Genomic DNA, 12,312 nt, shown 5'->3' on the forward strand with positions numbered 1-12,312 from the left:
CACTGCCATCCTGGCTAGTAGCTGCTGATAGCCTTCTCCTCCATGAATTTGTCTAATCCTCTTTCAAAGCCATCACAATGGCCTCTTCTGGGAAGTCAGCAAGCAGGGCATGTGTGCAACACAGCACTCTCCTCTGTTGCGATTCCCAGCCAACGGTATTCAGAGGATGCCTCTGACCTATGGAGGCAGAAGATAGCAATTGTTGCTAAGAGCCTGGTAGTTCTTGTATTCCTTTTCAACTTCTCTGCAGTCCCCCTTTCCTACTTTAGCACACCTTGGAATCCCTTGTCATCCAAAGCTCCAACTGCCTCCCGAGCTACTTTCCGGCTAGTAATGTATTTAAATAATTTTGGGTGGCATATAAGGAGTTCATTATCAGAAGCCCTGCACAAGGACTTCTGCTTGTGTAACAGGGTTTCTCCCTCCCTCTCCTCCCTGCAACGCAAACCCTTGTTGTATAACCTTTGCGCAAACCGATCAGAATAAAAGTTGCCTGAAAGTGTCCAGCAGTGGGGATGGCAAGCCGAAAGACTTCTCTGAGCCAGAACACTTTGCAATGCCCATCACTGAGGGACAGCAGCCAGACTGGCTTGCAGGCATCCCGGACTGCACCCACTCCTGGTAACAGGATAGATGCTTGGTAGATGGGCTCCCTTTAGTCTGATCCTGGTCCATCACATATCTTCTTCCGACGGGATCTTCAAAAGATCTATATCACGGATCTCAACAAACTTCAGGGCTCTTTACAGCAAGCCATAACAGTGAAATTGATATAAACCTGGTCAGTTTGCAGTGTAGATATACCCTAAAACACTTTAACCACCTTTTGAAATGTATACGATATTCAGCGTTTAAAAGGATGGCAAAAAGACGGATTTATGCCGATGCCGCCACCCCCCCCCCCTTTCTAGACAGTTGAAGTGGCGATTGTAGATGGTGTAAATTATTAGGGATGTGTATAGAACAGGCAGGGGTAGTTTCAAGGGATTTATCAATACGGAACAAAGTGTGTGGGTTTCTTGAGTATGTTACAACATTGTGCACACCAGCCTATCCTCTCCCCAACACAGGGCTGCATCCTACCACCAAAGTGGAAAGGATCCCGATTATAATTATTATTAGTATATTTTAAATCTTTTAAATCATGAATATTATTATTCACATTAATTAACTGCTACAGAAGAGATCCCCGGTTACTGCCTGGGCTGCATCACTGATGCTTCATTTTCCAAAACCGATTAATGTATTTTGCTGGAATGTTTTCCCAAACTGCTCAACACTGTACTTAACACCCTCCTTGCAGTTTGAGTCTGAGGGAGGCGGGGCTGCAAATATCCCCGCCCACCAGAGGGCGGTGCGTCGCTTTCCCCTAGAAGCCGGAGAGAGCAATAGGGGCAATGTGCATGCGCGCCGAGATCCACGCGGTGGCCTCTTCGAAAGCTCTCTCAGGAGCCGCTCATTCCCCGCCGCTCCAGGTTTCCCGCTTCTGCACATGCGGTCCTCCTCGCCCGACCTTGTGCCCTCCCGCCGCTGTCTTGCGGTTTCCCCCTTTCCATTCCCTGCCACCTTTTTATAAAGGCGTGTCTGCAGGGGGCGCTGCAGCCAAGAGGCCGCCTTAAGCTTTCCTCTTTCCTAGAGCGGCCAGGACGGCGGGCGGCTGGCTGCCGCCACCACGCCGGCGCATGCGCGAGTGCGGGTGAGAGGTCGGCAAGATGGCGGCGGCCTCGTCAGTGGATGAGGCGCCGGACAACGAGGACTATTACTCGCTGCTGAACGTGCGGCGGGAGGTGAGGCGACGGCGGTGGGGGCGGTGGTGTCGGTGGCGGAGGCGGCCGGCCTTCACAAGCCGCTCGGGGGAAAGGAAAGGCCTGGGTAGGAGAGGCGGAGCGGGCGAGTCACTGAGGGGGGAAGCGGGGGAGGGGCGGGTCACAGAATGGGCACCTGCGAAGGACGCAGGAGAGGTCCAGCAGCAGGAGCGCCAGGCCAGGGCGGCGTAGGGCCGGCCATGTAGCCCACCGTCCTGTTCCCGCAGTGGACAACCAGATGCCCCGGTGGGAAAGCTGCCAGCAGGACCTGAATGCAACAGGAGCAACTCTCTCCCCTCCTGTGGCTTCCAGCAACTGTTATTCAGAAGCATTGCAGCTCCACAAAGGCAGAGCATAGCCATCGTGGCTAGTAGCCAGTGACAGCCCTCTCCTCCATGCATTTGTCGGATCCTTTATGAAAGCAAACCAAGTTGGCCATTATCCCATCCTACGAGAGGCAGCTCCATAGTAAAACTGCACTGCGTAAAGAAGTCATTTATTGTATCTGTCATGCATCTTCTTCCCACATTCAGCTTCATTGGAAGTCCTCGTGTTCTAGTGTCATGAGAGAGGAGGAAAACCTTTTATCTGCTTTCTCCAAAATTTTATGTCTCCTCCTACTTGCCTTTTATCTAAGCTGAAGAGTCCCAGACACGGCAAGCTTTCCTCATAGGAGAGACACGAATGCAATTTCTACCTTTGTTTGCTATTAAAATTTATTTTTAAAAACAACAAGGAGAGGTTGTAAATATGAGTTAAGAATTTAAACAGTGTATGTTATATTAACATTGTTATTCAAAGCAGTTTCAGCAGCATTCTCGGCACCTGTGATTCCCATAAAATGGTGTTAAGAAGTATTACTGCTTCTGACCATGGAGGCTGAGCATAGTCATTGTGCCTAGTAGCCATTGATAGCCTTAGCCTTCATCAGTTTCTCAGCCATGAAGTCACTACATGACCCAAGACAAGCCATGCTTGTCCACAGTCAACTCACTGCAACATGGGGATAATCACACCAGCCTATTTTACAAAACTACTGTGTGCATTTATAGGGGGAAATGGATGCCAAGGACTCTGAATGCTCCAAAATCACACAATGGCCCATGTAGTCTAGCATCCTGTTCTCACCAATGCTAACCAGATGAATGTGAGAAGCCCATAAGCAGGACCCGAGCACAAGAAAACTCTTTCTGCCCGTGGTTTCCAGCAATTGCTACTCAGAAGCATTACTGCCTCCAACAGTGGAGGTAGAACACAACCATCATAACTCATACAATACCATGCCTATAGCAAGGTCACAAGACCTGAGTACAATGAGAGTACTCTCCTTTGTAATTACCAGCATGCTACATCCAACCATAGAGGCAGAGTAGAACCATCCTGTGTAGTACCCAATTTCCACCCCTTGGTTCTAGTCCTGGCTTCTAAAGGTAACAGTAAGCAAGCCTGCTCCATCTGCTGTATGACAGATATGTGAAGCACTGTCATGTCTCATCTTCTGTTCTCCAGTCCAGCATCCTGTTCTCACAGTGGCCAACCAGATTCCCCAATGGGAAGCCATCAAGCAGGACTCAAGCACAAGAGCATTCTCACCTGAGATGGGAGAGCATAGACATCATGGCTAGTAGCCATTGATAGTCATCTCCTAAATGAATTTGTCCAATCCATCTTTTAAAGCCATCCAGATTGGTGGCCATCACTTTCTCCTCTGAATGTCAATTGCATAGTTTAACTATGTGCTGCATGAAAAAGTACTTTATTTTATCTTTCCCGAATCTTCCAGCATTCAGCTTCATTGGATATTCATAAGTTCTAGTGTTAGGGACGCGGGTGGCGCTGTGGGTTAAAGCCTCAGCGCCTAGGACTTGCCGATTGAAAGGTCGGCGGTTCGAATCCCCGCGGCGGGGTGCGCTCCCGTTGCTCGGTCCCAGCGCCTGCCAACCTAGCAGTTCGAAAGCACCCCCGGGTGCAAGTAGATAAATAGGGACCGCTTACCAGCGGGAAGGTAAACGGCGTTTCCGTGTGCTGCGCTGGCTCGCCAGATGCAGCTTGTCACGCTGGCCACGTGACCCGGAAGTGTCTGCGGACAGCGCTGGCCCCCGGCCTATAGAGTGAGATGGGCGCACAACCCTAGAGTCTGGCAAGACTGGCCCGTACGGGCAGGGGTACCTTTACCTTTACCTTTAAGTTCTAGTGTTATGAGAGAGGAATAGTTTATTTTTCTGTGTTCTTTTACACCTCTATCATGTTCCCTCTTAACTCACATTTTTTCACCAGACCAAATGTCCCAAATGTTGTAACCTTTGCGGTGGAGTTACTGCAACTCCTTCATCTTTATGGTTACCCTATTTGCCATTTTCATTGTGTTCCCCACTATGACCTCAGATCTGTTAATTATCACATGTGCTTGCTGGTGTTAAGATTTGTATTTATTTAAATAGAAATGATCCAATAGCAAGGGATTTCCCATTTCTAACACCCAATAGAGAATATGAGGGTGAGGTGGAGATCAGCCAGGCAGGAAATTACAAGGCAAACAGCCCGAGATAACAAGAAAAATAAGAGCAATGGGTAACGGGAACTGCTACCACCGCAGGCATCCCAGTTAACACTAGGAGTCTCTGCTTCCCACTGGGGAATGGGACTTCATTTGGGCAATTCAGAAATACTTTTCAAGTTGAAATGTGTGAACATGTCTAGAATTTCTTGCTAATTTTAAGCATTCCCCACCTTGGCACAAACATTCATTATATCACTGGAGAGGCTTCAACATCTTTAGTTTTTCATCAACAGCACTGAGGGATGGTTCATATTCTGGGGATTTAAATTAAGGGCTTATTGTATCTGAGCCATAAACAGCTGAAAAGCTTCATAGAGGTTTGTAAAACTAGTAAAAATCTTACAGAGGATTTCTTTCAAAGAGAAGGAAATATCCCTGTCCATCCCCTCCCTCTTCTCCCTACACAGTGGGGAGGCAAATTCATGTCATTTGCATTTTCACCACAATAAAGTTGATAATGGCAGCGATCTTGACTTTGATAAATGTTCCCCAAAGGCCACTGCAGTCTTTTGGAAAGAAGAAAGAAGTGATGAAAAGCCCAAGTTTGCGGCTCCCTTTCATCATTGCCCCTTTGTTTTTGAGAACGGCATAAATTAGAACCTCACATCTCAGAACCCAGTCTATGTGTCAGCTTGCTTCTCCGGGAAAGCTATAAGGGTCAGCTTCTACAGAGCTCTGGAAAGTTTACATTACCATGAATGTACTACCTTGGAAAGAGGATAGAATGTAGAAATGCATGGGCCAGACAGAAATGGCCTGAGGTTGGGTTCACTGGATGCAATAAACCATGGTGTTTCAGCCATCCAGATATTGTCACAGGCAGTGTTCCAGAAAACCATAGGAGAAGGTAATAAACATTTTATGAACTGAGCAGCTCAAGCAAACTGTCTAAACAGCCACTTTCATTGAATTTCCTTTGACCATCTGCTGCACACTCAAGCCCCAACACAGCCTCTACAGCAACCATTTCCTAGACTGGCTCTTGTTCAAAAGGATGCTTTTGTTTCCTTCATATTTTATGGTAGCTCCTCACAGTTTTGAAGAGTATCAGAAGTACAGTGCTGGTGTGACCTTGGGCTGCTAGGTCGTACGACCATACATGTTCGGTGCCACCACCTCTATTCAGTCTCACTAGGAAAACTGGAGGAATACTTCAGCACCCACACACTGTGGTTTATAGTATACCTTGCCTTTGGGTTTGGCATGAGCCTAGCTATATTGTCCCAGAATATCTCTTTGATTTCTGTTTTGTGCATAACTTACATTATTTTATTTTTAGTACTCTGTGTGCTTCCATATTCTCTGCCATGAGACTGCTACCAGAGTAAAAGGTTTGCAGGATTTACTTAGAATGGTGACAAGAGAGTGATGGATGTTGGCATCTCCCTCCTAAGCTATCAGCATTTCCTTTAACGCTGTAGAGGGACAGCGCCGGTAGGGCAATGTACCATGCCAGTGTGGTGTCCTTTAGTAGCTGCTTGCATCCATCCCTCAGTATCATTTATGAGATTTTGCCAGGTGAGGAAATGGCCAAGAAACAACAGGTGATTATGGAAATTGGAGCGGGGAAAGGGGTGGGTTGGAGAATCCAGTGCCACGGATCAGAGTGACTCCCTGGTGCTATGGAAGCAAAAATGAAATGAAAACAATCACAGAGTTGAGTGTGTAAGATGGCTGTTAGGCTGCTTTCCATTATTAATTTTTTGTAAGATTGCTCTCAAGCTATTTTGATAGTGTAGCCATCTAATATGGGTTGATTCCAAAGTTGTACCCAGATTGCAAGAGAAATAGCAGCCATAGCACTTTAAAGACGGACACAATGTGATGCTGTGGTTCATAGGTCAGATCCAACTTAATCATGTTGTTCATAAAGATGCACTAGAAGCTTGTTTTAAAGGAAAACTTAATGTTGTTGCCAAATCTGACTTAATGGTTTTGTTCTTGTGCCATTATTATTCCATGGTGCCTATTAGCCACCAATTCTTTTCTTGGGTATATATTGATAGGTTTCAGTGGCAGTTTAGGTTTCCCTCCTCCCTGCCTAAACTTTGGCAATTTTTTTTTTATGCTTAACTTGCATTGAGACTAAAACAGTGCTTGGCAAGGGTGCTGCCTATTATATACAATACTTAAACTGTTTTCTACTTTGCTTTCACAACAGCAGTCATTGTTGGGGCTGTCATGCAAGTTAAGTGAGGCCATAAAACTCTGTCCTAGGCATTGTTCTGTTGAACATTTTTTATAAACTTGGCTGAAGGAGCAGAGAATGCTTATCATATTTGCAAGTGACACAAAAACAGGAGGAATAGATAACACTGCAGAAGACAAAATCAAGATTCAAAATGATCTTGGCAGGCTGGAACACTTGTGCAGAAACCAGCAAGATGAAACTCAACAGAGATAGATGTCAAGTCCTGCAAGTAGGTGCAAAGTATCAAAGGCAAAGGTACAGAATAGGGGGACCTGGCTTTGCAGTGGTATACGTGAAAAGCATCTTGATGTCTTTAGTTGATCACAAGCTGAACATGAATCAGCAGTGAAGCATGGCTGCTGAAATAGCTAATGCATCCTTAAGCTGTGATAACAGAAGCAGAGTGTCCAGATCATGAGAAATAATAGTTCAGCTCTGTTCTGCACTTGGCAAAGTAGAGGATGTCAGAAGGAGGGTGAACTGGATGCTGACGGGTTTGGATGAAAGAGCTTTGGGAAGAGAAGATGAAGGGCAGGGAGAGGTGATAGTGGTCTTCACAACGTTCTCCATTGCTTCAGGCGACAGGGCTAGCGCTTCCTTGAACTTTACTTGTGTCTGCTCATTAACTGGTGAATATCTTGGTATACAAACAAAAAATGATTTTTATGAACAAATCTTTCTGATTCACTTTAGAAGGACTGTACCCTAAAAGGCCAGTTAAAAAACCTTTTTATAAATACCCAAAAAAAAAGCCAGTTCCCAGAATGCTATCTGTATTCATGATGATTTATAGGCAAAACATTTTGTCAATGTTATGTTTCATATAGTTGTTAATTTTGTTTCCATTTAGAACACAAGAAACACAAACCACATTTATTAAATGGAAAAGGCAGTGGTGGTGGTGGTAGTGAAGCGGGGAGCACTCATTTCCATGATTCCCAGGTGATTTGCCAACAGAGATGAAAACGTGAAATATATGTGAACTGAGAAATGGGACTTGTCATTGTCCTTTCAAAATGTAAGAGTGTTATGACAGATCATTTAATTGGGTAGCTCATAAATCAAGGCCGAACCAAGGTACAACTTCCAGGCGATTCCAGCTCAGAAGGATGACTTTGGGGAAGGGATTTAAGAAGGTAATTGCTTCTCTTTCCCTGAAAGCCTTAAAAAGAAAACAGTCCACATTCCAATTTGTCGATTTGTAGCATTTTTGCAAACCAGTTATTCAACATCAGCCTCTCAAGTAACTTCTGGGATCTTAATAGGCCTCAGTTTAGGAGCCATCATGCTCTTTTGTAGTCTAAGGAGTGTGGTGGGCGCAGGTGTTGTTTTCATCAGTGGGAGAAATTATCGTGTCTCACTGGTCAGCTACTGCCCATCCAGCATTCGAAACTCCCATTGTTCTAGGCGCATTTTGTGATGGAATTTCATTAGCATGAGCAGTTTTTGAGCTCTGGGTGCAATACTGCGCCTAAGATTTCAGATTAAAACTGCAGAGTGGAAGGAAAGGAGGCCCTTTCTCTCTCTCCCCATTTCCAGCTACTCTCTGAAGACTGGAGAAGAGACCCTCTTAAGACCATTAGGGGGTGGGCAGGGGAAGAACTAGATAGACCGTGTGAAAAATGAGCATAATATTTTAGCTGCAGTTAATTCATTTTCTGCTTTGTATTCTAGTTATAAAAAAGTGCGCCTAGACATTCCATTGTTACGCCCATAACCTAGGATTAAGGTACCATTTAGCTCCTAGCTTTCATATCTCAGTTTCTAACACTTTGCCCACCTTAAGCTGGGCAGCCTCCAGTCAATAAGGTACTGACCCACCACTGTCTGCCTGCGTCAATGGGTGCTCAGAGCTCAGAGTATCAAACCACTGCACCAGACAACAAAGAAAAGAAACAACCCCCCTTGTGCCTAGCAAGCTGCAACGTCATGGCCATGTGTCCTGGCTTGCCCACCGATCTGCTGCAAGTCAATGACTCATGGAAGATGACCATCATTGACTGTGAGCTGAAAACACTCAACATTGACATTGCCATTTTACAGGAGACCAGACTTATGTTTAATGGCAGAGAAGAAACACACCTTCTGGCAAGGAGGCCTCAGAAGAACCACAAATTCAAGCTATAAGCATTGCTGTGAGAAACTCACTTTTGTCTATGATAGAATTGCCGACTGAGGGCTTCCTCTCTGTCTCTCAACTACCCTGGTCCAGTTAACTTCTCGAGCATTTACGCTTCCACTATATACTCTGATATACATATCAAGGACCAGTTCTATGAGGCACTAGACCAAGCTGCCAGGCAGGTCCCAGCCTGAGAACACCTATTTCTGCTGGGAGATTTTAATGCCAGAATTGGAAACGAAGGTCACACACGGGACAACTGCATAGGCCACTTTGGTATTGGCAGCATGAATGTGAATTGAGAAAGGCTGCTTGAGCCGTGCTTGTATCATAGCCTCTGCTTCAGGAACACATTCTTCTCTACCAAGGCAAAACAGTGAGCATCCTGGAAGAAGAAGAGGAGTTTGGATTTGATATCCCGCTTTATCACTACCCGAAGGAGTCTCAAAGTGGCTAACATTCTCCTTTCCCTTCCTCCCCCACAACAAACACTCTGTGAGGTGAGTGGGGCTGAGAGACTTCAGAGAAGTGTGACTAGCCCAAGGTCACCCAGCAGCTGCATGTGGAGGAGCGGAGACGCGAACCCGGTTCACCAGATTACAAGTCTATCGCTCTTAACCACTACACCACACTGGCTCTCTGGAGACCTCCAAGGTCAGGCCACTGCCACCAGCTGGACTTGATTGTCACCAGGCAATTGACACTAAGCTTTTTTGGTGTCACATGGAGCTACCAGAGTGTCAACAGTGACACGGATTCACTCCCTGGTGGCAAGAAGATTCTTATTCAGCCAAAGAGGACCTATACTGCATTGCCAGAACAGTCATACCCGAACTTTGTGAGTGAGTGCTGCTCTGCTTCTGTTGAACAAGCACTACTGAACTACTCTAGAGATAGCATTGATGTAAGGTGGAACCACATCAAAGAGGCAACCTACAGCACAGCTGTGTCCTCTTGGCAAAAGAGAGCAGCAGATCCCTGACTGGTTTGAGGCTGGCATTAAGGACATGGAGCCTGTTATTGCTGCAAAGCACGAGGCTCTTGTGAGCTACAAGCATGCGCCCTGCAAGAAGATGCTTGCTGCACTGAGAAAGGCAAGGAGCAATGCCCAGTGATTTGCCAGATAGTTTGCCAGTGACTGTTGGCTAAAGCTGTGTCAGAGCATTCAACTTGCTGCTGACAGCGGCAATACTCACAAAATGTACAAAGGTATGAAGAAAGCCTTTGGACCAACAATCAGAAAAAACCTGTACCATTGAAAACCTTGTTGGGAGAGATCATCACAGACCGCAGCAAGCAGATGAAGTGATGGGCAGAGCACTACCAAGAGCTGGGAAAACATGGTCTCTGACATCGTAATAGACAGTATCCAATCTCTGTCTGTCTTGGAAGAGCTGGGTGCCCCTCCTTCAATGAGCTGAAGAATGCCATCAACTTTCTGGCATGTGGGAAAGTCCCAGGACAGGATGGAATCCCAACAGAACTGCTGAAAGCCATCTTTCCTCATGATACACCTCTACGGCCTTCTCTTGCTATGTTAGGAATTAGGATCTGTGCCAGAAAACATGCACAACTCCAGCATTGTGACCTTCTACAGGAACAAAGGTGACTACCATGACTGCAACAACTACTGTGGAATCTCCCTGCTGAGTACTGTGAAGACAGCCTTCTTCACAGTACTCAGCAGTACCATGTAGTACTCAACAGATTACAGTCACTTGCTGACAAGGTCTGTCTTGAGTCACAATGTGGCTTTAGATCTCAGGGGTTGAGTCAACTTGATTCTACAGGAGAAATGCTGAGAGCAGAGGAGTACCGGGTGTAGGACAGCCCCTCCAGCAATGTGGTGAGGAACCAAGATGGATTATTGCCAGCTTCCTAGAGGTTAGGTACCAGCTATATATGAGTTTTGGGGGTAATTCTCTATTGCTCACTGAAGTAGAGTTAAAGGGGAGTTTTTTTGTTCCCCTCCAGAATTGAGCAGAACATATGCTAGCCAAATGACCTTCAGAGGTGCTTGTGATGTATGACTCCTTCTACAATGGAGTACTTGTGATTTGATTCCCCTTCTGTCCTGTAACAGTGTCTCTAAGTAGTATAGCACTTTATTTCCCCTCTTATTATTGCATGATGTGAATGTGCTTGAAATGCCATTGTCGTTGAAGCTGTGTTTGTTCCAGCGCTCTGTTTTGACTATGTCTCAGAATGCAACCATTTTCTCCATAGATCCCAGTGGGAGCCACTTAGGTGACCCAGACTCAGCATAGCCCTGCTTCTTCCTCCCTCAAATCTTGCCCTAGTGGAACTGAAAAACTGGCTGATACATATACGTCTAAAAAGTCGTCCTCAACCTGAAGCCAACCAGATGCTTTGGACTACTACTCCCATCAGCCCTAGGTAGCAAGGCCATGCTGATTGGAGTTGTTTTCCAAAAGGTGTCAGGTTGGGAAGGCTGGTTTTGAGATGAATTTTCAGCTATCTTGCAGTAAGTCTACAACTTACACAGAGGTTACATTCCCAGGATCACGGCTGAAGCAAAAATCACATATAGTCAAAACATATTAGGTTCAGTGGCGGGTGGGATTGCCAAAGTCTTTTTCCCTGCCTCTTTTCCACCTCTTTTACTATTCTTTTGCCAAGTCTGTAAAGCTGAATGTGCACAAGTTAAATTCATGTAAGTTGCAGGGTTATTGTAGTTGCAGCAAGCCGTGCCCAGGTGTCCTTTTCCTGCCCCCTTAAGGGCTTGAGGGACTCTCAGCAGAGCTCTCTGGAGGCTTTCAAAAGCCAGTTCTGCTAGATAACTAAATTTACTTTGGGGCTGAAATTGAGAAATACTCCATTGCCTTTGTAGGCCTTTGTTTCCATATTTTGTACCCAGCTTCTTATAGGGCAAATTCAGCTCTTCAGAGCACTGGTTAATCTGAGAATAATAGGTCACTAAACTTTATGGGCCTGGGGAAGAGGAAGAGAAGGACGTCTAAAACCTGTCTCTGGCAATTTGCTAGTATATGGCCATTTAATCTGTAATAGATTTACATGCTGCGAAGATGTAACTGGATGATTGAGATGTGAAATGAATGAGTTTAATCCCCCGAATAGCATGATGGCGTGCCTCTTAATTTTGCCCCAAGTTTAAGTAATAAGAATGTAACTTAAAATATCATTATTAGTGACTTATGTATCTCATTAGAATTTGAAATGTTGTCAGTATTTTCTGCAGTGGCTGGAGAGAGGTTATCACTCTTGAAATATTGAACCAATGACCTTAGTGATTCACTTATGATGAAAGGCCCAATCTAACATTTTATTGAACATGATATTTGTGAAAAATGGAACTGCTCATTTCTATTACTTAATCAATAGCACATTAAGCCATTTATCACTAATTTGATTAAAGAAGGTCATTGCCGAGCTCGAAATTCCACTCCCTTCTCATCTACTTTAATTCTAATAACCAAGAGAGTGGAAAGAGACAGCAGTTGCTCAGGAAGGATGACTCCTTCACCGGGCAATGTGTTCTCAGGAGCCAGGCAGGTCTGTCCAATTCCTTTGTCATTGAACCAAGACGTATGAATAAGAAACAGAAGAAATCTCTCAATTCCTGTTTGTCACCAGAAATGGCTCAAATCCCACT

General features: G+C 45.3%; 1 protein-coding gene across 2 annotated transcripts in view; it reads left to right on the plus strand.

The window, feature by feature from the left end:
* The first annotated feature begins 1,635 nt into the window (after nucleotides 1-1,635).
* The window catches only part of DNAJC11 (DnaJ heat shock protein family (Hsp40) member C11), a 56,013-nt gene continuing 45,336 nt past the window's right edge, over nucleotides 1,636-12,312 (plus strand). Inside the window, exon 1 of one of the 2 annotated variants that reach the window (XM_028740495.2) lies at nucleotides 1,636-1,787. In XM_028740495.2, coding sequence (XP_028596328.1) covers nucleotides 1,713-1,787 — 75 coding nt within the window. In that variant the 5' untranslated portion in view covers nucleotides 1,636-1,712. Of the gene's footprint in view, nucleotides 1,788-7,476; nucleotides 7,499-12,312 lie in introns of those variants that run through there. The other variant, XM_028740496.2, reaches the window with a different exon arrangement.

The sequence above is a fragment of the Podarcis muralis genome, chromosome 7 (genome assembly GCF_964188315.1).
Source record: "Podarcis muralis chromosome 7, rPodMur119.hap1.1, whole genome shotgun sequence".
Classification (NCBI taxonomy): Eukaryota; Metazoa; Chordata; class Lepidosauria; order Squamata; family Lacertidae; genus Podarcis; species Podarcis muralis.